We start from the raw sequence: 26,732 nt of genomic DNA on the forward strand, positions 1-26,732 counted from the left end.
CATAGCAGTGGACAAAACTGTCTGCTCCTGACTCTTGGGGTTTCCAGGACCCCACACTTTCCTAACTTTACTCCTACCTTTAGGGCTGCTCCTTCTTAAGTCCTTTGCTGATTCCACCTCCCTCAGCTTTGTCCTTGGCCCCCATTTCTTCACCGTTTACATTCACTCTCTTGGTGATTGTGGCCAACCTCACAGCTTTGAATACTGTCTATGAGCCAGTGACATCCAAATCTCTCTTCCTGGGATTTGAGACTCGTCTAACTGCCTAACTGGCAGCTCACTTTGAACATGCCCAAAATCGACCTCCTAAGCTCATCTCGAGAACCATCACCACTAACCAAAAATCTGCAAGTAATTTTTGACTCTTTCTCCCAAGCCTCACACCCATTACACCCTAGTTCTTTTGGTCCTGCTTCCAAATATAACATCCTGAATCCAACCATTTCTCACTGCTTTCACTGTTACTATCCTCATCCAAGCACTTTTCTCACTTAGATTATTACAAAGGCTTTCTATTGGTCTCTCAGCTCCCTCTCTTGCTTCCCAAGTGATCCTGATCAAAATCTTCTCATGGCTAATCACCACACTCAGAATAAAATCCACCTCCTTATCCTGGCCTGTAAAGTCTCCAACCCTACTTCTACCATTCTACCCTCACTTGTCATGTTCAGGTCACACTGGCCCTCTTGCTTGTCCAGACATATGCAAGCTACTGCCCTCTTGCCCCTAGGAACTCAGCACCTGCTGTTGCTTCTGCCTGGAATATGCTCCTCCACAATCCACACATGGCTCCCTTCTTCTTCTCATTCAGGTATGACTCAAATATCTTCTATTCAGAGAAGCCACCCAAACTAAAGTAAGCCCCAAAGTCCCTATCATATCACCCTCTTAATCTCTGAATTACATGTAGCACCTTCTAATGTCCTCTTATTTATTTGTCACTTCTGTTTATTGTCTATTTGCTGTCTGTCTTGTTCACTTCTGTATCCCCTGTGCCCATGACATGCACAGAACCAAGGTGTTCAGTAAGTAGCTGCTACATTAATGAAGGAAAGAAAGGAAATAATAGTCTGGGGAGAGAAAGTTGGGGAGATTCTGGGGATCACTCTTAGAGGTATGACCCTGGGGGGGTGGTGGGCCTCCTACTGGAGGAATCAGAATGAAATACTTTTCTAGTAGTTCAGTGTGTGAGGACTCAGTCTGAAGAGGGAGTATCTCAGCCTAGAGATCCAAATCTTGGAGGTAGAAAATATAGGGTTCAGTCTGGGGTGCTCAGTTCTGAAGAGGTGATTCTGTAGGGCTCTGATCAGACTTGGGAGGTTCTTTTGGGAGGTTCATTCTAGGTAGCGGCTGGTGACAGAGTAGAGCTCTAAATGTAGAGGATGGAAAGTCAGGGGCTTGGTGAGACAAATCTCTTCGTGGGGAGCTCAGCTGTGGAGATTCAGTAAAGAGGGCTTGGCTTGAGGGATCAGTCTGGGCTCTGGCCTCGTAGCTCAGTCCCTGGGGGTTCAGACTCAGTTTCATTTTGGACTTGGCACAACTTCATTTCAGCATGAGTCTAGGGGTCAGCCTTGGGGTCTTGGCCTAGAAAACAGATGGCTTCCTCTAGGGGATCATTCTGGGCATGCTTTTCAAACTTTGGGGCTCCAGTTGGGGACTTCAGACTGGGGGACTCCTGAATGTTCTGTCTGGGTACTTAGGGAAAGATCTTGACCTGGAGGTTCATCCTGCGGTCTTACTCCAGAGCCTCGATGTGGGCCTTTCAGTTCGGAGAACCTGTTCTGGGATCTCAATTTTGTGGCAATGGAAGGCTGACCCTGTGAGTTAAGTTTTGGGGGATGGGGTGGGGGGCAGGGCCCAGATGTGTGCACTCACTTTGGGCGTCCTTGCTGTCCGGGGAGCCATGGGGCAGCTTTAACAGATAGTCCTTGAGAAGCAGCTCATAGCGGGGAATGCGCTGCACAGGTTCCAGCATGTGGTGCTGCAATGTCAGGTTGCCACAGGCTTCCTCCTTCTGTGACAGGCAGAAGCAGAGGGACTCAGGCCTGGCAACAGACCTGTCACTGGGTCCCTGCAGACCTTTCCTCCCCAGTCTGCCCTATCCAGCTTCACTGCTTACCTGTACCTCGTGGATGATTACTTTAAACTGGGTGGAGCGCTCTGTCCAGGTGTTGACCAGCTCCACAGCCCGGTCAAAGTTCTTCACATACTCGCCATACATCTTGAGGAAGGGTGCCAGCTTCTGTAGGATGTCTCCGATGCGTGGGTAGCGGTCCCTGGGTGGAAGCAGGGGCTGACATGGTCCTGCTGATCTTTGTCCCCCAGAATTCTCCCAGGGTTCTAGGTCTCTAGCCACAGGCAAGCTACTGTCATCTCATTCCTGGAAATCTACTTCTTAGCCAGTCTGCTCCTCTGGAATTGCTGCTTATGTTATAGGCCAGTTAGGCCAAAAGGCTCAGCTTGACCTGAGACAATGGCCCAGGCTACCACCTACCTCAACTCTGCCCTTTGCAAGTACCAGGAATAATATATTCTGGAATACCTGCCCGGACCTCACTGCAAGGGTCACTTCATACACTTATTACTGATTCTGTGCCCAGCCTTATGCTGGGTGATTCTGAAGACACAAATGAGTCATACTTAGCCAAGCCCTGACAGGGTCACTGTCTGATAGGTGAGGCAAAGTGAACAGGCCTAGTCATACTCTTCAGGAGTCACAGTCTGCTGAGGGACCTGGTCCTCGCCCTCACTGGTCACAGTCTCCTGGGGAATACACAAGAACCAGGTCTGGTCTATCCCTCAGGGGTAAAAGTCAGTTGGGGAGATGTAGGAACTGGCTTCCTTCCAGCCCTCCATGGTACAGTCTGGTGAGGGGGACACACTTTATCCTGTGGGTGTGGGGAACATGGAGATGATTTTTAAAAGGAAGTAACATGGTCTGATTGTTCAGGAAGACCATTATGGCAGGTAGACTCTAAAGGATGGATTGAAAGAGGAGAGCCTGGTGGCTGGGAGACTGCCTATAAACTCTGCCCTTCTATCTCAGGACTCAGCTCAGGAATCACCTCTTCCTTGAATCCTTCTCTAACCCCAGACTAGGTTTGGTCCATTTGTCTGGATTCCTACAGCCTCCCATTCTCAGCTCTATCTTAGGTCTGATGAAAAACAGCAGCTCATGTTGAACGCTTATTATATACAGGATTCTGTTCTAAGCTCTCGACACGTGTCAACTCATTTAAATCCTTAAAACAACCCTATAAGGTAGGCTATTATCCTCATTACATAGATGAGGAAACTGAACCACAATAATTTAAGAAACTTGCTTAATATCACAGAGCTAGCAAGTGGCAGAGCTGCAATTTGAACCCAGGCAATGTGGCTCCTAACCTCATACTCTTAAGGGCTGTGCTGTTACAATTTTCTGAGTCCTGGTCTATGTTTCATATTAGATTGGGAGGGCATAGAGGGAAGAACTTTGGTCTTATTCTCTTTGTGAAAGGCGGTAAGAGGAGAGGACAGGCAGGAGGAAAGTAGGGCAGACAGCCTAGATCTGGGGCCCCTCACCATTCCTCCATGCGCTTCTCTAGCTCAGGCAGCAGGAACTGCTGGTGGAAGCAATAGATGGAGCAGATGTTAGAGAAGATGCCATGGACAACATCAGCAGGGAAGGAACTGCGGTTCCGAGCTTCTTCCAGTAGCCGGGCACAGAACACCTGTGGGGCAGGCAGGAGTGTTCAGCGCAGCTGGGCCTGAGGCTTGGCTGGGGAAGGGGCAGTTTGTAGGTGAGGGCAGTGTTTGTGGGAAGCTCTGTGGAGCTTTGGGATCTGCATTGGTTTTGAGACTGAGGAGAGAGGGAATGGAGCTAGGCTTATACGTGGGGTTGGATTTCCGGTTATCAAGGTTAGGACCTGGAAGTAGGCACTGGGACAATGAGAAGTCAGGAGCAGGGTCAAGAATTAGGTTCAGGGTCAGATCCATTCATTTAACATATATTTGTGAATTCCTACTGTGTGCCAGGTACTGTTGTAGTGGCTGGTATAACATAGTGAGTAAAGCAAGCAAAAGTTCCTACCCTTAGGGATACTAGTGGATTTGGGGTCAGGAATACGGCCAGAATTAGAATGAAGTTCAGGGTCTGGTTTACAGCTGGGGTAAATTCAGGATCTAGGTCAGAGTTGCAGTCAGGGCTGATGTACCCACCCAAAGTTAGCAATGAGGGTTGGTACAAAGATTAAGTTTGGAGTCATAATAAAAATTGACTTCAGAGACAGGGTGGGGGTCAAGGTCAGAAAGGGGTCTTACCAACTCTAGATTGGTAATGGTAGGGTTGAGCTCAGGCCCTATTACTTCCTCCTTGGTACCCACCTACCAGGTCCTGGGGCCCTGGGATCCCTGAGGGGCCATTCACCTGATCCAGGAGATGGAGCCTGGAAACGTAGGCCTTCTCAGTTTGCAGGAGCTCATTGGCAATGTGGAACACCTTCTGCTGCACGGTCAACTGGAAAGGAGAAGAGGCAACCACTCATTTATCATCCTGTGCCCTAACCTTCACCCTCAGAATTCTCTGAAGAGCTCAAATGCTACTCTAAGCCCAGTGCTACCCTGGGATAATCCCAATCTGCATCTCTAGACCCATAGCCTCCCAACTTCATCCCGACTCCCCAGTGTACCATAAAGGCCACTCCTCAATTCTGGTGATATGCACTCTCTCACTCGGCCACTCATGCACCCAGTCATCTGCTCTCTTTATCCATTTAGAATAGTGCAGTGGTTAATTATGTGGGCCAGGAAGTCAGACTTCCTGGGTTCAGATCCTACCTCTGTCATTCATTAGCTTGCATAAGTTGTGTAACTGCTCAGTATCTAAGTCTTCTCATCTACATACACTGATAGTAATAGGACTTAAGTTCATTTGCAATTGAGATAATTTAATGATTTAATATAAGTAAAACATAGAAGACCACAAATTAAGTAGTCTATACATGTTATTTATTCACTCACTCAGTTCACTGTCAGCAAAGGCTTGCTGAGTCCCTGGAATGTGAAGAAAACATGAAAGTACCAGAATGTATAAAACTCATTGCCTGTTGGCCCAGTTTCCAATCCATTGGACACATATTTGCTGAGTCCCTGGCCTCAGGCCCTATATTTGCGCTGGCTTCTGGTGAAGAAGTTGTTCTGGCTACAACCTAACTTAAGTGCAAGGATACCTCTGAAAGCAGCCTTAGGCTGCGGGGGCACAGAAACAATTTCCTGCTGCCAAGAGCCTTCACTGCCACAGCCCCAGGTCGTTTGGACAGGAGGGGCTCTAGCTCTTGTGCCTCTCTGGAGGCCAGCTTCCAGGAAGTCTCTGGATATGAGAGACTTTCCATTTTACAAATAAGGAAACTGAGGCTTGTGGTAGGGGAGTGGAGATTTGCCCAATGTCACATAGCTACTGAGTCTTAGGATTTTCCAGGTGGAACAGGACTTTAAGGATCCCTAACCAGGATGCTCATCTTCAAGATGGAAAAACTGAGGTCCAGCTAGTAGTTCTCTGATAAAGGTAGAACAATTTTCTTGGTAGTCATTTGGAACTGTGCATGGTCATGTTGGTAGTTACAGTGAAGGAGTGGGGGGTGAAATATGGGTTTGCTACTGATATTTAGTACCAGGAAACCAGGGAAGCCGAACATTCTAAGTGGAAACAATGCTGTTTTGAGAAATAATGAGCTGGGGAAGAACCAAGTATAAAAGCCAGGCTCCTGGTTTTTCCACACAGTCCTGCCATTCGGTGAGCATGGGTCAGTACCTCCACAGACTCCTGTCTCTCCATTGGGGGCACTGGGATTTCTCTGTCCTTCTCATCCTCCTCCTCGTCGTCCTCCTCTTCCAGGTCACTATCAACCTCCTGGGAGCCGGGCCGGTGGGGGTCAGCCAAAGCAACAGGGACACTGGCTAGGGCAGAGGGCCCAGGACACAGGCTATGGCTCGGGGGCCCATCATCACTGACGAAGCAGGTCTCCTCACTGTTGGATGGTGAGCTGATGCTGTCAATGCCGCTGTCCCGGTTGGGCACCTTCTCGCCATCCCGGGGCCCAGGAGCCAGCAGGAACAGGCAGCGGGAGGCCTCACTCTCAGGAAGCTGGGGCACTGGTGGCTGTGGGAGTGGCTGTGGCAACATGGCTGGCTCTGTGGGACCTGGGCTGGGGCCAGGGGCTGGCCTATCCGAGGCGACAATCACAGGCTCTCTGAGGTGGGTGGTGGACACACATGGAGGCAGGGTATGAGCTTGGCTGAGAGTCCTGTCTTAAAGCTGTCCTTCTTGTCCCAGGCCCACCCTCACCCCCACAGGGTCCTCCAGGGATCAGACTCACCTTTCAAATCTTTCAATCAGTGAGGATACCGCTGCAGAACTTGGACTGGCCTCCACCCTAGGGGCCAGGCCCTTTGCCACTCGGGGGTCTGCAGGCAGAGGGCGTGATGGTGGAGGGGGAATGGGCTCAGGTGGGGGGGGCATCCGGGGCATCTGCAGGTAGCTGGGCTTTGGGGGGACTGGAGAAATTGACAGGGAAAAGAGAGAGGGGAGATCCCAATGAGCTGAGTTTGGAGGTGGCTGTCATAGTCAGGCCACAAGGCCCTCCACAAACTCCTAGTCTGCACCTTTGCCCAAGGTAGGTACAGAGCAGGCCTGAGGCAAGATGCCAGTATGTATGCATTAGCCCCAGGCTACAGCCCTTGGCTCCTAGACCATGATGCTTCCTATCCTTCTAACAAGCCCTTTCCTCTGACACTGGCCAACCTTTCCCTTCCATTATCTCCTCCCCTGGGCCATTTCTCTGCCCCTCTCTGGAACCACTTACCTTGCGGCTTTGGGCCTGGTGTCCGCTTCAGTGGTGAGGGACGCTGAGTGGGGGTTTCAGTAGGGGGGCCAGGGTCTGAGCGAAGCCGCTGGGGACCTTCTGGATGAGGTTCAAGGCTCTGCCCAGGGTCAAGGGACAAACTTTTAACCAGGATACGGTTTCCTTGGTGCAGCCCTGCAGAAAAGGAGAACCTGGGTGTGAAGCGATTGATGTTATCCCAAAGGAGCCGGGGACTTGTATGTCTTAGCAGGTATTGGGGTATTGGGTTTCCCTGAGCCCCTTTCCTGGGCACACTGTCTTTCTGGGAAGCCCCTACCACAGCCCTCAGATGGGGATCCAGGCCCAGGGCTAGGGCTGGCTGTTTTCATCAATAGACAAGAGTTCTTTGTGATCTGTACATTGATTCCTTGTATGTTAGCAGGCATTATTACTAGGGAGTTTAACCAGGCTAGGGGTGGGTACGAGCACCCTACAATTTGTGTATGTGTTTTTAGCCCTTGTTTATATAGCCACAGTAAGTATGCTGAGCTAAACTGTTCTTCACCCTTTTTCTTAAGGTCCTGAGAATATCTGGATTTCCTTGTCTACAATTTTATACATCTGAGCATGCTATGACAAAATTGTATTTCATGAGCAAAAGTTTTGCTTCTTAAAATCCAGCCTCTCACTAATCTGTACTACCCTCTTCTGCTTCCACACACATGCACAACCACACACACAGAACCCAGCATTCAGGTCACAGGAACAGCTTTAAAACAGTGGGCAACAAATTCAGAAAAAGGGAGGTCTTTTTTGTACTTTCCCTCTTCCCTCACTGTGGACTCCCTAAATCCACCTCTGTCTTTGGCCCTAGGGAAGTTGATGGTTACTTTTGGGAGAGAAGATTCCACCTGGGAGACAATGAGGGACCGTCCAGGATGACATGTCCCAAGGGAAGGAGTATGGGGCTCAGGTGGGCCTGGCTAGTCAGGGAGTTATAGAGGGTCTCATATGACAGAGAATTCAGTGTGGGGGTGGAGTGAGGGGCTGGGCAGAGCATAGAGGGCAAGCCCCTGTGGCAGGCTGAGGAGCCAAGTGACCATCCTGTGGACAGAGAAAGCCATGAAAGGCCACCGTGTAGGGAAGGGTGCCGGCAAACAGGCGTGAGGACAAGAGAGTGAATGGCAGTCAAGAGCTCCCACCCACACACAGTGTTGGTTTTGCTGTGCCACAGCGACATAGCCTCTCACAGCCACAGGGTCTCTTATCCTGTGTTATATAGTCTCACAAATTACCAGTCACAAAAAGGTCTACTCAATTACAGAGATACACGGTGTTATTGAGACTGTTTCATACAACTGTTGGGTCTGAAAGCCTGGTCACACACAGTCACAAAGACCCACAGTCACAACCTCACATATTATCACACAGCCCCACAGTATCATGTACACCCAGCAAACACAGTCATGCACGGTCACAAAGAAAATCACACAGTGGCAAGCCTCTCATTTTATACAGTTTCATACAATAATTTCCCAACCACTTACCATCATATATACTCCTCAAATATGGTTATACTGAGTCACAAAGATATACAGTGTAATTTATACTGTGTCTCACAACTGCAGGGCCACAGAGTGTGACACATGCCATAATATGGTGTCACAGGTTCACACAGTCATCAAGACTATAGCCATGCAGGGTTATTATACCATGTTAGATACTGCCTCACAAAATGGGATAACATCACAAAGTCACACACCACCATGTACCCAGAAACACAGATACACAATCACAGACATGTGCCCTAATTTACTATGTCATACTCATGAAACAAACACGTCCATGGTGTCCTTGAGTCTTAGGGGCTCAGGCATATATAAACACCTGAAATGTGCCTACTGGTCTAAGTGGTCATGGTGTTACACGTACCCCCTGCTGCAAAAACATACAGCTATAACATTCAGAGACAACCTACAGGGTCACATGGGCAAAAGGAGCCACAGGAATTTTGGGTATCCCAGTCCTGGAGGGAAGGAATAGCCCAAACTATAGTGTTCCAGCAGCTTCCCTGGGCCCTGGGCCCTACTCTGGCCACAGGCTAGCAAGGTAGGCCCCAGGGGACTCCAGCCATTGTCACCTCACAATCCTGAAGGAACATGGTGCCCCAGGCCCCTGGCCAAGCCCCACTCTTCCACCCAGTACCTTGCCTTGGGTGCAGTGTCCTCACTTCCTTTCTCACTTGAACAGGCAAGGACCTGACTGGGAGGGAGGAGGTGCTCCTCTCAGCTCAGCTGGGCAGTGTACCCTGCCCTGTTCAGCACATCCTGGCCTGGTCCTGCCCTGCCAACCCCCCTGGGCATGGGGTTGAAGAGGATGAATCACTTGGAGGACGGCACATGAGGAAACACAGTTCGAGAGACAAATGGCCAGAGAAAGTGAGAGACAGGGTAGCTGAAAGGGCCAGAGATCTAGCAAGCAAAGCCAGGCACCCCATTGTGCAGAGACATCCCCCCTCAAAGACACACATAGGTTCCAGGGTTTCAGGTGCCCCTTGTTTGCCTCCTCAGGGCTCCACCTGGCCCTGTCTCCACACCTGAAAGCAGGCAGGCCTCCATAGGTGAGCTCTCCCTACCCAGTCTGTACAGAGCAGCTGGGGGCCCTCTGGCTGGGCTTCTCTCTCTTTGCTCCACTGCTTGTCCTGGTGGTAGGGTAACTATACCATTCTTTGTGGCCGTGCTCTGGCCCATTCTCTAATCCCTTCTCATCCACCTCACCTGGGAGCCCACCAATGGACCTGCCTCTCCTTTCTTTCTGCCTCCTTGTAAGCAGCCCTGCAGAATGGGAGGCTGGATAAAATTCAAATATTCTGGGACACTCTGGATTCCTAGGAGAGAGAGACAGGGACTGTGAGCTCAGTTTCTAAATAGATGAAGGCAGAGAGACGGGCAACGACTTGTCCAAGGTCACATAGCAAGTCAATGGCAGAGTTTCAGCAGACTGGTCCTGAGTTGGACTCCTTTCTTAATCTTGCTCTCCAAGGGAAGCTGGAAAAGAGGGAAAGTAGGAGGGGCAGGGGTATACCCCAGTGCTTCAGAAAGTTGTGAGCTGCAGTGTGGCTAGTGAGCACAATATCTCTACACCCACCTGTAGGGAGATGACAGTGGGGTTCCAGTTCAGGAGCCAAGGCCCGGCCAAGAACCAGCTGAAGCTCCACTGAAGGAAGAAGGTTCAAGATCCCTCCCTCTCCCATTTCAGTGCTCCTCATTCCTGTCCCTCTGCCTACATTTCCCTGTCTCCTCCTATGTTTTCCCTCAATGGTCCCCTTGTCCCATCTTGCTCCCTCCAGGTGGGTAGATGGACCTCCAGCTCAGGTCATGCCACTTACCTGCACAAGAACCTTCTGTGACTTCCCACTGCCCATGGGGAAAATAGGAACTTCTCAGCTAGGCCTCCATGGCACTTCACAACCCTATTGAACTCTCTGGCTTCTCTAGGCTTAGTTCAGTTCCCTGAATATTTCTGAGCCCTGCTCTGAGCCCAAGTAGATGCAGTGCTGAGGGATGTGAAAAATCCCATCTCTGCCCCTGGGGAGCTCCCAAGGGATGCCTTCTCCTTTCCTGGATACCAAAGCCCTTCCCACTGCCCCATCCCATCCCCACCTGGCTAGATCCTGCATTGGTTTTCTCCAGCCCATTTTTTATAGTTGACAATCCACAGCATTGTCTCTCTCTCACACACACACACTTACACCTACACATCTGACAAAGTCCTCCACCAGAACTGCCTCCTCTACCACTGGGTTTACCAGAGTCCTGAGTGCCCATTAGAGCAGAGGCCACAAAGCCTCCCCACCCCACCCCCTGCAGAAAGTCATACCACCAAACCTTATAATACTTTGTGAAAATGTACCCAGTAGACATATTGACAATGCACAGCCCTCGAGGACCTAGTGAGAGCTGCAGAGTTGTTCACATGTCCACATGCAATGTGCTTGGTGCATTGTGCTCACACACAATCATTGCTGCCATTCTGGCATCTCTTGTCACTGACCAGAAGCACACCCTGGGCACCCCAGGAGTTCAGGGCACTGTCCCAGCTCTGCTGTGGGGGTGTGCAGTCCCAACAGGCCCTCAGCAGGCCAAAAGGTAATCTTGATCTTAACCCTCAGGGAGCTCCCAATCTCAAAGACAAGAGAGTCTCATTCAGGAAAAGCTAAGGTAGAGCTTATGAAGTACAAGGGGGTCAGCATGTTAGGACTGGGGAAGCTCAGGGGAGGGAGAGGCCAGGGACAGGGTGACCAGATAAAATACATAATGCCTAGTTAAATTTGAATTTCAGATGAACAATGAATAATTTCTTAGTATAAGCATGTCTCATGAATACTTATACTAAAAATTTATTATGCTATACTAAAAACTTATTTGTTGTATATCTGAAATTCAAATCTACCCATATTTATTTGAGCAAATTTTAGCAACCTTAGTCAAGGAAGGCTTAGAGTGAATGAGGCAGAGCAAGGCCTCTGAGGTGGCACCTGGCAACCAGGGCCCCCTAGTCTCTTGTCCATTTAAGCCTCAGGCAAGTTGTGGGCTCTACCCAATTTCCCTGCAATAGGCACCTGAATGCTCATGACAGCGACATTATTTCTGGGATAACCTTTAATCTGGTCTTATTTATTAAAAAACAAGGTCAATCATTTAAAACCCATGGTATGTGACTATTCCAAAGAGGGGTGGTATGACAGCGTGCACTGACTAGACTGTGTGGGTGGAGGTGTTGTGGCACCTTAATTAGAGCTGGTTTAGAAGTCATACAGACAGACCCTGGTTAAATCCCAACATCCCCACTTACTAGTTGCGTGACCATGGGCAAGCCTCTCTATCTATCTGAACCTAGTTTACTTATCTGGATAATTGGATAGTAATCACAGCCCCTGGTTTGGGGGAGTCCATGAAACAAAGAGGGAAAGAGCATATTGCCCCCACTCACACAGCAATGTGAGTTAAACTTGAAAGCCAACAGAACTGCACATCCACAAAGACACAAAACTATGCACACAGATACATAAAACCATAGGCCACAGGCTGCAACCCAACACAAAGCTGTTGATACACCAAGAAACATGAGCAAACCCAGCCAGAGATGGACACAGAATCCAGCCCCGCTCTCCTTGACAGCTCCTCAGATCAGGGCAGGATTCCTAGGAGAGGTGGCATGGCAAAGAAAAGACAATGGTACCCCATCCCCCAATTCAAATTCAATTCAAATTCAATTGAAAATACAATCATACAAAACTGTAAAATAAGTGTTAAGAAGTATAATAGAGTTTTGAATTTTTCCATGACAATTTATTGTCATCGAAATAACAAAATCATTGTTGGTGGGAATGCAAGCTGGTGCAGACACTCTGGAAAACAGTATGGAGGTTCCTCAAAAAATTAAAAATAGAACTACCCTACAACCCAGCAATTGCACTACTAGGCATTTATCCAAGGGATACAGGTATGCTGCTTCAAAGGGACACATGCACCCCAATGTTTATAGTAGCTCTATCAACAATAGCCAAAGTATGGAAAGAGCCCAAATGTCCATCGATGGATGAATGGATAAACAAGATGTGGTACATATACACAATGGAGTATTACTCAGCAATCAAAAAGAATGAAATCTTGCCATTTGCAACTACGTGCATGGAACTGGAGGGTATTATGCTAAGTGAAATTAGAGAATGACGAATATCATATGACTTCACCCATATGAAGACTATAAGAGACAAAACAGATGAACATAAGGAAAGGGAACAAAAATAATATAAAAACAGGGAGGGGGGACAAAGTATAAGAGACTCATAAATATGGAGAACAAACATATTGGAGGGGGTGTGGAACAAACATTATTGGAGGGGGTGTGGAAGGGGGAATGGGCTAAATTGGTAAGGGGCTAAATTGGTTAAGGAATCTACTCCTGAAATCATTGTTGCACTATGTGCTAACTAATTTGGATGTGAATTAAAAATAAATAAAATTTAAAAATAAATAAATAAATAAATAAATAAATAAATAAAGTAAAACACTCATAATGTAAAACATATATGCCGGCATTAAAAAGATATTGAATTAAATAAACAATTTTGTTTGCTAAAAAAAAAAAAGAAAAGAAAAAAGAAATAAAAATCATTCCAAAAATTGTTTTTGGTTGCTGCATGCCCCTACTTGGCAGGTGCCCTGAGCACATGCTTTGGGGCTCCTGGCAGAACAAGTCTACTCTCTAGCTGTTTGAAGATAAGAGCTCCTCCATTTGCCCACTTCCACTGGAATGACCCTGCTTCTCCCTCACCCCTTTCTGGTAATTTCCGCTGCTAGCATGCCCCCTCCCTGGACAGCAACACCCCCTTTCCCACCTCCTAGCTGTAGCCTTGGCTCAATCTCAAGTCAGCTAATAGGGCCTCAGACTGGACCTCAGCTATTAACTCCATGGTGACCTGGGTAGTTGCTTTACAGCTCTGGACCCCAATTTCCCCATCTGCAAAATGGGGGAGAATATGTGTGTGTTCCTCATTTTGAGGACCTGGTGAGATGCTAGAGTGGACAGAAGCTGGCCCCAGCACTCAGGCCTCCTGACCTTTACTGCATGCTTCTCCCTACAGCCCCCAGATCTCAGCCTCTCCAGGCTAAGAGGTAGGCCCCAGGGACAGTTGGAATTCCTGGCAGTGGGGTGGGGTAGGGTGGGGTGGGGTGGGGTGGAGAAAGGGACCAGAGGGAGTGGAGAAGAAAGAACAACAGCAAATAAGAAAGTGCCTTTTGGAATGCCAGCTCTGTTGGTGGGGAAGGGGGAGTCCCTCACTTTGAGAAAAAAGCAGGGGATAAAGGCATAGCTGCCCCATTTCCTTCCACCTTGGCCTTGAATGTGAGGTCCAGTCCAGCTGCCCTACACCTTTTTGGCCAGACTGACCCAGGCCTTGCTTGGTCTGACAGATGATCTCCATGAAAGTTCAAACACAAAGTTCCGTCAAGTGTGAGAAGGACACTGGGAGCTATCTACAAGAACCCTGTGGGTAGTTCTGAAGGTTCCTTTCCTGAAGTGAACTGGTCTTCTGAACATAAGGACTCTGCAGAAAAACAGAGGCACCTTCTGCAGAGTGAAGGCACTTTTGGAAAGTGGGAGCCATTCTGGCAAATAAGGAGTTTTCTTCCTGCAAAGTAGAGAAACTTTCTATAAAAGGGAGGTCTCTTTGATACAAAGAATGCCCCTTCTGTAAAGGTAAGCAACTTCTCCATAGTGGAGGAGACTTCTTCAAAATGGAGGGACATTCTAAAATGCGAGGAGAGTTCTATAGACCTTTTTGTAAAATGGATGACCTGTCTGTAAATGAAGGACTCTTTGAGGGTGCCTGGGTGGCGCAGTCGGTTAAGCGTCCGACTTCAGCCAGGTCACGATCTCGCAGTCTGTGAGTTCCAGCCCCGCGTCGGGCTCTGGGCTGATGGCTCGGAGCCTGGAGCCTGTTTCCGATTCTGTGTCTCCCTCTCTCTCTGCCCCTCCCCCGTTCATGCTCTGTCTCTCTCTGTCCCAAAAATAAATAAACGTTGAAAAAAAAAAACTATTAAATGAAGGACTCTTTGCCAAACAGAAGACTCTTCTGTAACATGGAGGAAGTCTCTTATAAAGTGAGACCCCTTCTGTAAAGTGAAGGATGTTTCTGTAAAGTGTGGACCCTCATGGAAAGTGAACGCCTTTCTGTAAAATAGAACAGTATAAGACATTATGGAATGATAAGGACTGGAGTAAACTGGAGAGCACATGCATCCCCTGAAGTAGGGACAGTAGTCCCTCCCTTCTATCTAATTGTCACTTTGCAGTAACAGGGCCCTGTACTTTCAGATCTTCCAATATTTCAAGAGAACCAGAAATCTAAACTTTTATGTGAAACCCCCTAGTCTTGAAAACAGTGAGTAGGCCAAGCAAAATTTGTAAGTCAAATTCAACTTGTGGGGCACCACTTTCTGATATCTGAAGTAGATGGTCCTTAAGGCCCCTTACACTTCTGCTGTTTACCTCCTGCCCTATCTGACATACTCTGGCTCTTGGGTGGCAGCCTTGAAGGTCCCTTATTACACCCTCTGCTAGGGCCCAATCTCTTCTGGGCCTGACCAGGCTCAGGGAGCTAGCTCATGCAATACTTGTTGGCAGTTCCCTGAACTGGATTCTGCCTTTTGTTCTGCCTGGTCCAGTTCACACTTTGCCCTGTGCAAGGTGCCTGGAGAAGAGAGCAGGGGATTGCAAGAACTTTCAGAACTCTCTGGAACTCAAGGTATTCACTTTTTAGTGGAAGATACAAAGTATGGGGATTCAAATGTTTGTTAAGCACCTACTCTGGGCCAGGCATTGTGTTGATGCTTTCCTGTAAGGGATCCTTCTAACAACCCTGTGTACTATTAGCTCCATTTTATAGGCACAAAAACTGAGATGCAGAGAAGCAAAATAACTTGTCTGAGGATACACAGTGAGAACTGGGACTGGATCCCAAGCATGTCTGCGTCCAGAGTCACAGAGCACATCCTCAGCCATTGTTTGCTGAATTGGGAAAGAAATCACATTTGGAGGGATGAGTGGGGATGACTTTCTAAAGGAGGTGGTTTTCAAGTTCAACCATCCAGAAAGCGGTGTAGGTTTTAGGTGGAATGGGCACAGTCCTACAGGCAAAGGAAGAAAAGTGAGCAATGGTGTGAATACCAGGGGTAGGGAGGTGAAGAGTATGTTTGAGGGCACAATGAACAGTCCTGGGTTTGTAAAAACATTCCGGAACAGGAGCAAGCAGCAGGAAGGGCCAAAAGACTAGCAGTCACCACCCCCCTCCACTGCCAGACACATACCAACCACAACCACAACCAAGATATAGACTCATAGGGGCCATACAGAGACAGACATTGGCACAGAAACACACACACACACACACAGACACACACACAGACGAGATCTACAAACAGAAACTCACATGCAGAAACATCTAGAAACTCCCAGGGGCTGACAGAAACAAGGTGACACACAAGCAAGCAAATAGGAACATACAACAAATACAGACCCAAAGACACACATAGACACACAGATATATACAGACACACTCAAACGTATACATAGACATACAGAAATAAGAACATTAAGATATACACAAAACAGACCCTTGGGGATAAAGACAGCCAGGCAGCCAGGCACATGTGCATGCATGCATGGCATGCACACACACACACACACACACACACAACACACAACACACAGTCGCGTGGGAGCACAGGCAGCCCATCCCTCTTGCAGTTGCTGGATTGCTATAAGGGCCTGGCCTTCTCCCAGTGTCTCTGGACCTGAGGCCAGAGAAGGATGGGGATGGTTGCTCCACCCCCAGGGGGGGCTGGGGACTTCAGAGGACAGGAAGGGAAGGGAGTGGAGCTGCAGCTGGGAGCACTGGGGGCAGTAATTACCCAGCTCTGGGGCTGCCACGCTGGCTGGATTTCCCTTCCTGTGAGGACAGAGACACTAGGGAATGGCCCCTCTGACCCCTGCTGTGTGTGACCCCAGGGACCCAACATCACCCATTTCCCTTCCACTCTCACCAGAAGCCTGGTCAAATTTGAGAGTTAGTAACAGAGAAAGATTATGAGAGAAAAAGGCAGAGAGAGACAGAAAGAGACACTGGGACAAAGACAAGGAAGAACAAGACAAGAAAACTACAGAGAGCTGGACAGCTAGAGAGGGAAACTGTAAAACCAAAGCAAGTCAGAAGGGAGACAGAGACAGTGAGGGATGCAGGCTCAGAGAGGCAAGGGGGCAGAAACAAAAAGGGTGGGCCAGGGCCAGGGCCATTTGTTGAACATGGCTATAATGTGTCATGCTGAGAGCTGCGGGTTTTCTTTACCTGTGGCGTTTAATTCTTATGACAACACTCAGAGGTGGGCATAATAACCCCATTTTACAGATGAGAAAATTGAGGCACAGAGAGGTGAAGTGACTCACCCAAGGTCACACAAAGCTAGGAAGTGGCAGAGCTGCGTCTGGGGGGCTCTCACCACTGCCGGACTGTACCAGGGATTCAGGACCCAAACAGAGATCCCTGAAGGAATTCTCCAGAGGACAGAGCAGTCAGTAAGGCCTGGAACCTGGAGCCCCTAGGCGATGCACACAGTAAGAAAGACCTAAACCTTCCCTGCCCCACTTCCTGCCGCCCCTGGGGCTGTGTCAACACCTGGAATGCATTAGTCAGGGAGGCCCCGCCTAGGGAAACTGGGAAGGAGCTGGGGAAGGGGATGAGCAGGGAAGGTGAAGGTGAAGGCAAAGGTAGTGGTGTGGGCAGCTGCTGCGCACCTAACAGGCCCAAACGGAAGGCCTTCTTTGCCAGCTGCAGCTCCCAGGGGCCAACCCGGCCAGTCCCGCCTTTCCCACCGCCTTCCCTCTGTGACTTAACCCTTTCCATGCATGGGCTACAGGAAAGCGCCACAGAGGGCTAACAGCTGCCAGCACCAGGAAGAGCCTTCCATTCCCTCTGGGCCTCAGCCACACACCTATGCCCCTCACCCTCCTGACCTTAACTCTGGGGCCCAGGTGGGCACAGCTGATGCCTGCTGGGTACTGCCACCTCAATGCCCCATCTCCTGTCTTCAGGCTCCTCAGACTCAGTGCATCCCAAACCACACCCAGGCCCTAGTGGTTCCTCCTCCTGCCTTCCCCATCCCAACAGTGTTACATCCATCCACAAAGTTCCCCAAGCCAGAGGCTAGGCTTTCTCCTGGTCTCCTCCCTTTCCCTTAACTCACACAAGCAGGCAGACCCTAAGCCTTAGCAGACTCAACTTTCTTAGCTTTAGAGTCCATAAGCTTTTTCCCACTCTCTACCTTCCTAACTGGTTTCCCTCCACCCTCTCTACAAGGTATTCTCCACACCACAACCATCTTATGAAAACAGTCTGCTTCAATTCCTGCAGCCTTTCCCAGATGAACTCCAACCTCCAGAGCTTGGGGACAAGTAAGGCCCAGCTCAAGAACACTTCCCCACCCCCACCCTCCAGCCACAATGGCCTCTTGTCTGTTCCTCGAAAGTGCTCTCTTCCGCCTGGGGCTTTGGCACATGTTGTTCCCATGGCCTGAACGGCTTTTCCGGCTTTTCCGCTTTGCCTTACCTCTGGACTCCTATTTATCCTTGGAGTCTCAACTCAAGTGCCCTCTTTTCCCTGCTTACCCCCCTCCTTATATGTTCAGCTGCATCTATGCTTGGAATTACTTGTTATGTAGATCTTCCCTGCTAGAAAGAAGCTCTATGAGCACAAGGATTGTGCCTGTCTTGTTGTACACCAAGCACCTTGCACAGGGCCAAGCACATAGTAGGTCCTCAATAGACATTTGTTGAATAAAGAAATGCCCTTCTTCCTCCCCTTTTACTTTACCTTATCTGCCAAGTATTTATTACCATGTATTTATTGATGCCATATTATTTGCCAGACAAATGTGATGACCAGGTCCCAGTGTTATAAATGGGGAAACTAAGGCCCTGGGAGGGGTAAGGAAGGCTATGGGCACAGTGAACTAATGGCAGAGCCAGGAGAGCTGAGACTCCTTCAGCTACTGCCCTGCATCCTTGTCTCCAGCTGTGTGTGTGTTTTGAGGCACCTGTTGGAGATGTGATGCCTTCCAGGCCCAAGGAACTGGGTATTAGAGCCCAGAGAGGCTGGACTCACTGTTCCAACATATCTGCATTCTCCAGAGGGGGAAACATAACTCTGCATGGCTGGCCAATGGCAGACAGTGCTTCCTGCCCTCATTCCAGACAGGTCCTAGCCCCACCCAGCCAGGATCTGGCCAGCTCCACATCTGCCTAAGGCATTTAGCTAACTGGCCCCCAGAAAGTCCTGGTTGGAATCTGTCTGGGACACAGCTGCCACTCTCCCTTGAGGAAGCAGGTAGCTCCAGCCGGGCCCTCCCACAGGGACAGAGGCACCTGAAAGGGCCAAGGAAGGGCGTGTCAACCATCTGCAACCTGGGAACTGCAATTCTTTTAGTCCTGTCAGGGAAGTCCTTTTCCCAGCTATCCAGTCTTTATATTTTGTTGTGTTTGTTTGGAAGGCCTCAGCTGACTGAACCAAATCTGGGTCTTTTCCCAGACATTCCCCTGGAATCCTAAACTGCTGCTCTTCAAAAATCCCCAGCAGAGCCCACCACCCCTCCTGTCATGAGCCCCCTCTTGTTTCCAAAAGCGACCTCCTTCTATGGCCTCACAGGATGCCTTCAAAATGGAGAACATGGAGGGAGCCACAAGAATTTACTTTACGAGAGTTTCATTTGCTTTTAAGGAGTATTCCCTGAGTTCTTTGCAACAGCAAATACCCTGGGTATATGTGAAATGGGCCTCAGCTTTATGCAAATGTGCTTTAAAAACTGCTCCCCCTCCCCAAGGCATTTCGAGGGCAACATTTGGTCAGGTAATGAATGATCCAACTGGGTGTGGATCATAGATAGTGGATCACTATCTATTGTCTTCAGGGATGGGACTGGCTCCAGAACCCCACACACTTTTCCCCATGAGCTGCTTTGTGATCCATGGTATGCATTGGTGGTGGGAATTCCCAAACATATATTGCCAAGACCTCTCTCTTCTGAGCTTTCCAACCCTCCATCCAAATGTCTGCTGGCCACTTCCACCTGGATGTCCCCCAAAGCCTTTCAAACTCAGTATCTTCCATCAAACCTGCTCCTTCTCTTGCATGTAGATGGCCTCCCCACCACCCATTGGGCCACTGTAGTTGGTTTAAGACAAGAACACACAAACTCATCCTGGACTTTTCCTTCTTCCTTGGCCTCTACATCCAAGCCACCACCAAGGCCTGTTCATGTTAGCACCTAAATATCTCTCTGATCTTATTGTCTTTACCTGCCACCACTCTAAACCAAACTATAATTGCCTGTCACTGGGATGACTGCCTATCATCTCTGCTCCCATTCTTGTGCCCCTACCATCCACTCTCCACAAGTAGCTATGGGGATCTCTCAAACACCTACATCTGAGCACATCATTCCTCTGCTTAATAAACCCTTCAATGGTTCCCCTTTGCCCTAGGATAAAGTCCCTTTCCCAGGCATATCCCTTACTCCTCTCAACACCAGTCCCAGTTCCCAGGATGCCCCATGTCTCAGTGCCTTTGCTCCTACTGAAATTCTTACCTTAACTGCCCTTCACGTTCCTCTTAGCTCTACAAACCTTGCTGACACTCCCTAGAGCTCTTCCTTTGGGCCAGGCCCTGTGATGGGTACTTCTGATGCCTGTTTCCTCTGCCTAGAGTCCCAAAACTGCAACTGCTTTCCAGCTTGAAGTGCCAGATGGCAGCCATTCATGAGAGCTAAGCATAGATGGTAAACTGAGGCAGCCGGTATTTGTGTGTATGTGAGTGAGGGGCTGACTCCCTTTAGCTTAGATCACATGCCTTCCTTTGGGGTTGGGAGAGAGGGAGGTAGGCCCACATAGGGTCCTGAGGAGAGGGCCTTAGAGGGGAGGCCAATGCATTCTCCAGGCCTTAATCAGGCTGACTCACTATAGGACCATGAGTAAACTGCCTCTCTGAGCCTCTACTACCTCTACTAAATATCAGTTCCCACTCTAGACTGTGCATCAGAATCACCTGGGGAATTTTAAATAGATTCCTGGATTGCAACCCCAAGATTCTGGGGCTCTGAGGTGGAGTCTGGGAATCAGTTATTTTTTCAAAGTCAATAAGGGATTCTGATTTTCACCCAGTTTGGGAAACCCAGAACCAGATGGTGTCTAGGGCCCTTTCCAGCTCCAATTCTAACTCTTGGAGTCTCTGATGATGCCCTAGGCTCCAAATTAGAAGAAGCCAGCCTTCTTTCTGCCCCTCTCAATTGGCTTAGTTCTTTACTACCCATGAAAAGACTCTTATATCAGGTGCAACTGTTTTGACTGAGACACAGGCCCCAAGCTACTCCCCACATAGCATCTGGAAGGATATTCCAGGCTTCAAATCTAGAATAGGGTAGGGTTTCCCCCAAATCTCTATGAGCACACCTACAGCTGGAAACTCTCTCAAAACCCTCTCTGGTATCTCACTGGGTTATCTCAGTAACCCAATTAGGCCTTAGGTTTTATCAACCTGGAAAATGGGTATAAAAACGATCGCCCCTTTCCCTACCAAGAATCAGGGTAACTAAAAGAGAAAGCACTTTGAAGTAATTGAAGGTTTTTCACATGGATAAGATGTGACTATAGTTGACCCTTGAATAGCACAGTATGAACTGCACAGGTTCACTTACACATGGATTTTTTTTTATAAATACAATACAGTCCCATAAATGTATTTCTTCTTCTTTATGATTTTCTTAATAACATTTTCTTTCCTCTAGCTTACTTTAAGCATACAGTATATAATACATATACAAAAAGATGTGGGAATTGACTGTTTATGTTATTGGTAAGGATTCTGGTCAAAAGTAGGCTATTAATAGTTATGTTTTTGGGGAGTCAAAAGTTATACATAGATGTTTGGCTGTGCAAGTAGGGGCATGGGGCTTGGTGCCCCTAACCCCCACATTGTTCAAGAGTCAGTTGTATTATTTTAAAAAGCACCACCCTCCCCCGATGGTCCACTGGCCCCTAAGGATAGTGATTCAATAAAGGCCTCAGCAGTCTGAGGGAGGAAGTCGGCAGGCACACAGAAATCTTAACATGTGGACTAAAATGTTTCAACCCTTTAATTGAGAGGACTCTCTCTCTCTCTCTCTCTTTCTTTCTCTCTCTCTCACATACACACACACACACACACACACACACACACACACACACACACACACTGCAACCACCAACCCTGCGCTTCTTGGGCCAATTATAGGCGAGTCCTGTAGAGAGAGAAGCAAGTCACTTGTGCCTACCCCTGGGCAGGCTGGGCAGTGGGGGAGGCGGGCCTCTCACACCCCATGCTGCTGTGAATCACATGGCCCAGCGCCTGCTTTGCCAGGGCCTGAGTAATATCTCCGCCTCCTCTTCAGAAGGTTTTTCTCTCTTTTTTTAAATTTTATTTTATTCTGCAAGCTTCTCACCAGTATCTCATAGACTCCTCATGGCATTCTCTAGATGAGGAAATTGAGGCTCAGATAAGGGAACTCACTCAGTGTCACACAGTGAGTCAGCTAGGAATGGTTGGATGGGAAGTCAGGTCTTTCCCTGACACTTTTTATCATGTAGTATATAAAAAAAAGACACCTACACAGGCAGGGACTTCACTGGGAAAAAGGATCCTGGAAACTTTTTTGCTCTTTTGGGCAGGAGGGGAATAGTTCAGGATGGGTATTGTGATTGGTAATTAGTAAGGACTGGTGGAGTGGGAAGGCAACTCAGAATCACCACCATGTATCAATCAGAGGTTATTGACACTGCCCAGCTACTGACTCCCAGACCAAGAGCATCTAGAGGGCAGGAATTCAGTTGTCCTTCTCTAAGCCTATAGTTACTGAGGGCTTATTATGCGCTCCCTTCATGTCTGTTCAGGCATTTGTTCAACAAGGATTTATTAAGCACCTACTGTGTGTTAGGCACTGCACTAGTCACTGGGATACAACAGTGAACAAAACAGATACAATCCCCTTGCCCTCACAGAACTCACATTCTAGTGGAGGAAGATGGGCAATAAACAAGTAGACACAATAAGATAATTTCAGAGTGTACTAAGTGCAAGGATGGAAGCACACAGGCAACTGTGATGGAGACTCACAAGTGTTCCCCCCCCACACACACACACACAAAGTGGTCAGGGAAGGTGTCTTGGAGGAGGTGACATCTGAGCTGAGACCTGAAAGATGAGGAACAAGCCAGATGGAGAGCAGGGGGAAGAGCTGCCAGGCAGAGGGAAAAGAAGATGCAAAGACCCTGAGGTGGGAGTCCTTCTGGCATGTTTCAAGATCTGAAAGGAGGTGCTACAGTAAAGTGGGTGAGTAGCCTGCTGCATACAGCATCTGTCAAGGGGTGTTTGGAAAGCCAGCAGGAGCAACATGCAGGGCAGGGTGTTAAAGGCCTCTTATCAGTTGGATATCTCCAGCCCACGAAGAGGAAGCCCCTGGAAACTCTCAGAGGTTCCATAACTAGCCCAAGGTCACAACACAGTAAGGGGCACGTCTTTCCAGTGCTTTATGCTTCACTACTGCTAATTGTGCTGGGCCATAGTCCCAGAGACCTATGGAGCCTGGGATATGAGCCCTGGGGGGTCCCAGAGGCTCAGCAGCTCTGTCAGTGTTGCCCAGTGGAAGGCAGACTAGAAATAACACTGCTCTTTCTCTGTGGCTCCTGGGCTCAGGTCCACATGGGGATGTCCCCAGATGGAGGAAGCCATGCTGGACTCCTTGGACACTCAGGTCTGTGCAGTTCAGAGGCCTCTCCAGGCAACAGCCTATGGCCCCAGCCTCACCTAGAGCTGCTCCACCTTTGCAAATCCAAGTTGAAGCATCCTGGTTTCTCTTCACAACCATCCTTGAAGCCCTGCAGCTCTACAGCTCTGCTACAACTGGCTTCTGCTCCCACCCCTTCTGCTGTCTCCTTACCTAGCAGCCCTTCCAGCCCTCCCCCCCAGGTTGACCCCCAAGGCCCACCTCTTTCACCTATCTCTCTCATCAGCACCTTCTACTCCCTCCTTCCCTTGTCCTCCCGCCACACACACCATGGCAAAACCCCAACCTTGGATCAATCCACCATCCCTCTTTTTTTTTTTTCCGCTCATACTCCAGAGCTGCTGAGCTGAACAGTACAGGAGAAAATCACATAAGCAGAAGGCTTGGCATTTACTTTCATGGTCTCCAACCTCAGTTTGGAGAAAGAGAAAGACCACAGACTTTGTACTCAAATATATCTGGTTTTGAATCCTGGCTGCATACTAGCTGTGGGACCTTGGGCAAGTTACTCAACTTCTCTGGGCTTCAGTTTCCTACCCTACAAAATACCTACTTCACAGGAGGCTCCTGAAGTTGAAATGAGAATCCATGTAAAGCACCCAGCCCAGTGCTTGGCACAATGTAAGCGCTTGGCAAATGGGAGACTCCTCTCCTATTCCCCCAAACAAACACTGTTCCCCCAACCAAATTCCTCTTACTCCCTTGCAATCCTGCCCGTTTTTCTTGGGAGTGCTCCCTCTCCCATTAGTCTCGGCGGATAGAAGATAAGGGGGTGGGAAGGGTTGAGGGGGCAAGGGGACACAGAGAAAAGACCGCGGGCAGAGGTTGAAAGGACTGGACGGAAGAGGAGCGAGGGAAGGGGGTGGGGGTTGAGAAGACTCGAAGGGCCAGCGTGAGCGGGTCGGCCCCGAGGTGGGGCTTAGAGGGCCCGAGAACAAGAACCCACTTCCAGTACCAGGCCCGTGGCCCGGGCTCCCATGCTCTCTCGATCACTCACCAGGCCGGGGCTGTGAACCCTCTAGGTGGTAGGAGAAGCGTAGGGCCCTGTGGTGCTGTGGACTAGGGCCGCAGGGTAAGACCCGGGGGCCTGGAACAGCGCCCAGGCTGGCGTCCGATGGTCCGGCAAACTGGGGATCCAGGGGGCCGCCGAGAGCCGAGCCTGCGCCCCTAAGCACCGGCAGTCCGGGCTCAGAGGCTCCAGGGTCCGTGTCGGCAGTGACCAGAGGAGCGGCGCCGGGGAGGTTCGTGGTTGGATGTTCGGGCTCCGAAGGCCCGGCACCCCCCGGGGCTCGGTGGCCATGCATGGTCCGGGCCTGGGCGCGGGGCCCGGGCTCCCCGCTTGGCTCCAGCTCCTGGGGCGGAGGCGCAGGCGGAGGAGGCCGGGCGCCCGGCGAAGCGGCGGCCTCAGGCTCGGGGGGCGGGGCTGCGGGCTCAGCCCCACTGCGGAGACTTAAGCCCCCGGCCCCGGCCCGGGCCAGCAGCCTTGGCAGCAGTGGCAGTACCAGCAGCAGCAGCAGCCACCGCTGCTGCCGTGCCAGGCATCTCCGGCCCGGGCCCCGCGCGGGGATTGGGCTCGGCGAGGCCGGGGGCCCGCTGAGGAGCGCTTGTCTATGCGGCTGCAGCTGGGTGAGGGTCGGTGGGCTGCGCTCGGCGCGGGCTCTCTTCTAACAGGCGAGCCACTTCCGTGGCCCCGGGGCGAGCGGTCGGTCTGTTTAGAGTGCGGGGTCTCTTTCTCCCCGAATGGGAATCGATCTGGGCTCTTCTGACTGGTCGGAAAGGGTTCTTCCTCCCGCCGCAGCGGAGGCTGGGGGGCGGAGGGGAAGGGAAGGGAGGGCAGGACAGGGGAGGGAGGGAGGAGAGGACGGCGGTGGCGGGGGGCGCGCGTGTGCGTCGCGCGCTTAGGCTGCGGGGCTCGCCCTCAGCCAATCCCTCCGGACGAAGCTTCAGCCGCGGGGGCAGGGTAACAGCTTCGGCCTAGGTCTCCGCGGCGGCCGGCAGGAAGGAGCCGGAGAAGGGGGGTGGGGAGGCGGGAGCCGTGGCTGAGGCAGCCGCAGCCACAGCGGCTCTGGGACCCAGTTACCCGGGCCCCGCCCCCTCGCCCGGGATTTGCTCTTGGGCACGCCCCCTCACTCCAACCCGCCTCACTTCTCTCGGTGACCGCCCTCAAAGGCCCTCCTTCTCCCCCTTAAAAATTTCCCTCAGCCTTCATTCCCTATACCCCAACCTTCAGACCCACATAGGCAAGTCTCTGAGCTCAAGCCCCAAATCTGCCTTTCTGTCCCTCTCTCAGGTCATCTTCTCTCTGCTCATCCTTCAATCTCTTTTCCAGAAACCTTTCCACAGGTTCCAGAGTCTCCCTAGTGCTTGGCTCATAGAGGACTTGTCTTTGATACACTTCTCTCCGCTCAAACTAGACCTTATGGTCCTTTACTTCGCCACTCTCCCGCCAATAGCTTCAGTTCTCAGGATTATTGCATCCGCTTGGCAACATCCTAACCTTGGATCAGCCCAACTGTCCGCCTTTTCCATGCCTGTGCAAAGGCCGCTAAACACTGCTGGAGAAAAGTATTCAGGCTCACAGATTTGTGCCACTATAAACTCATGGTCTTCAGCTTCTACCACGCCCTCAGTACTGACCCACAACCCTACTGTGTTCCGAGACTGCTCTCTCTCCCACCTCCACAGCAGCCCTTTCAAACCTCTCTTCTCCTCAAACCACCAACTTTTCTATCTGCTCCTAAGCCTTAGCAGATGACCTCCACCTCCTACTTTACAGAATAAACAGAGGTCACCGAAAGGAAGTTCTTGATTTCTTGCTACCAAACCTACAGAGTCCGTGCTCCTTCCCTTCATCATCTAACCATACTCAGGTCTCTTCCATCTGAAAACAAGTAAACAATTACTGAAAGGTCTCCCTCTCCAACCACCACCCTCTCTTCTCCTCTCTATAAACTCCTCAGAAGAGTTGCCTACACTTAACTGTCTCAGTTTTCCCACTTCCCACTTATCTTTCAACCCACTCCAATCTGCCTCCACTACTTGCCTAATACTGCTCTCATCAAAGTCTGCCACAGCCTATGTCACAAAATCTAATAGAATTTTTTCAAAGGCTATCCTACTTGACTTCTTCTTAGTATTTGGCACTTGTGACCACTCCCTCCTCCTTAAGCCACTTCCATTATACCACACTCTCATTTTTCTCCTACTGCCTTGGTTAAATTCCTTTACTTTCCAGGCTCCTCTTTGTCCAACCCTTAAATGTTGGTGTTCCTTAGGGATTTGGCCTGAGCTCTCTTGTCTTCTCTATCTGTGTTATTTTCTTCAATTATTACATTCACTCCCATGGCTTCAATTATCATCTCTTTGCTGATGACTCCCAAAGTGACACCTCTTGAGGTCTAGAGAGTTCTCCTGACCCATGCATTCAACTGGTTATTAGACAGCTCTACCTGACTACTCTAGAAATACCTAAAACCTTTTC

At 49.8% G+C, this 26,732-nt stretch overlaps 1 protein-coding gene across 1 annotated transcript in view; it reads right to left on the minus strand.

The window, feature by feature from the left end:
• The window catches only part of FGD1 (FYVE, RhoGEF and PH domain containing 1), a 40,964-nt gene extending 16,409 nt beyond the window's left edge, over positions 1-24,555 (minus strand). Inside the window, exons 1-8 of the mRNA XM_047093653.1 lie at positions 24,249-24,555; positions 6,843-7,016; positions 6,357-6,534; positions 5,792-6,230; positions 4,409-4,498; positions 3,565-3,713; positions 2,120-2,276; positions 1,876-2,014 (exon numbers count right to left, since the gene is read on the minus strand). Of these exons, the coding sequence (XP_046949609.1) occupies positions 1,876-2,014; positions 2,120-2,276; positions 3,565-3,713; positions 4,409-4,498; positions 5,792-6,230; positions 6,357-6,534; positions 6,843-7,016; positions 24,249-24,555 (1,633 nt within the window). The remainder of the gene's footprint in view (positions 1-1,875; positions 2,015-2,119; positions 2,277-3,564; positions 3,714-4,408; positions 4,499-5,791; positions 6,231-6,356; positions 6,535-6,842; positions 7,017-24,248) is intronic.
• Between the last annotated feature and the right edge of the window lie 2,177 nt (positions 24,556-26,732).

The sequence above is a fragment of the Lynx rufus genome, unplaced genomic scaffold (assembly GCF_022079265.1).
Source record: "Lynx rufus isolate CCGP_SWC_20201006 ecotype Redwood Valley unplaced genomic scaffold, mLynRuf1.p SCAF_35, whole genome shotgun sequence".
NCBI classification, from domain to species: domain Eukaryota; kingdom Metazoa; phylum Chordata; class Mammalia; order Carnivora; family Felidae; genus Lynx; species Lynx rufus.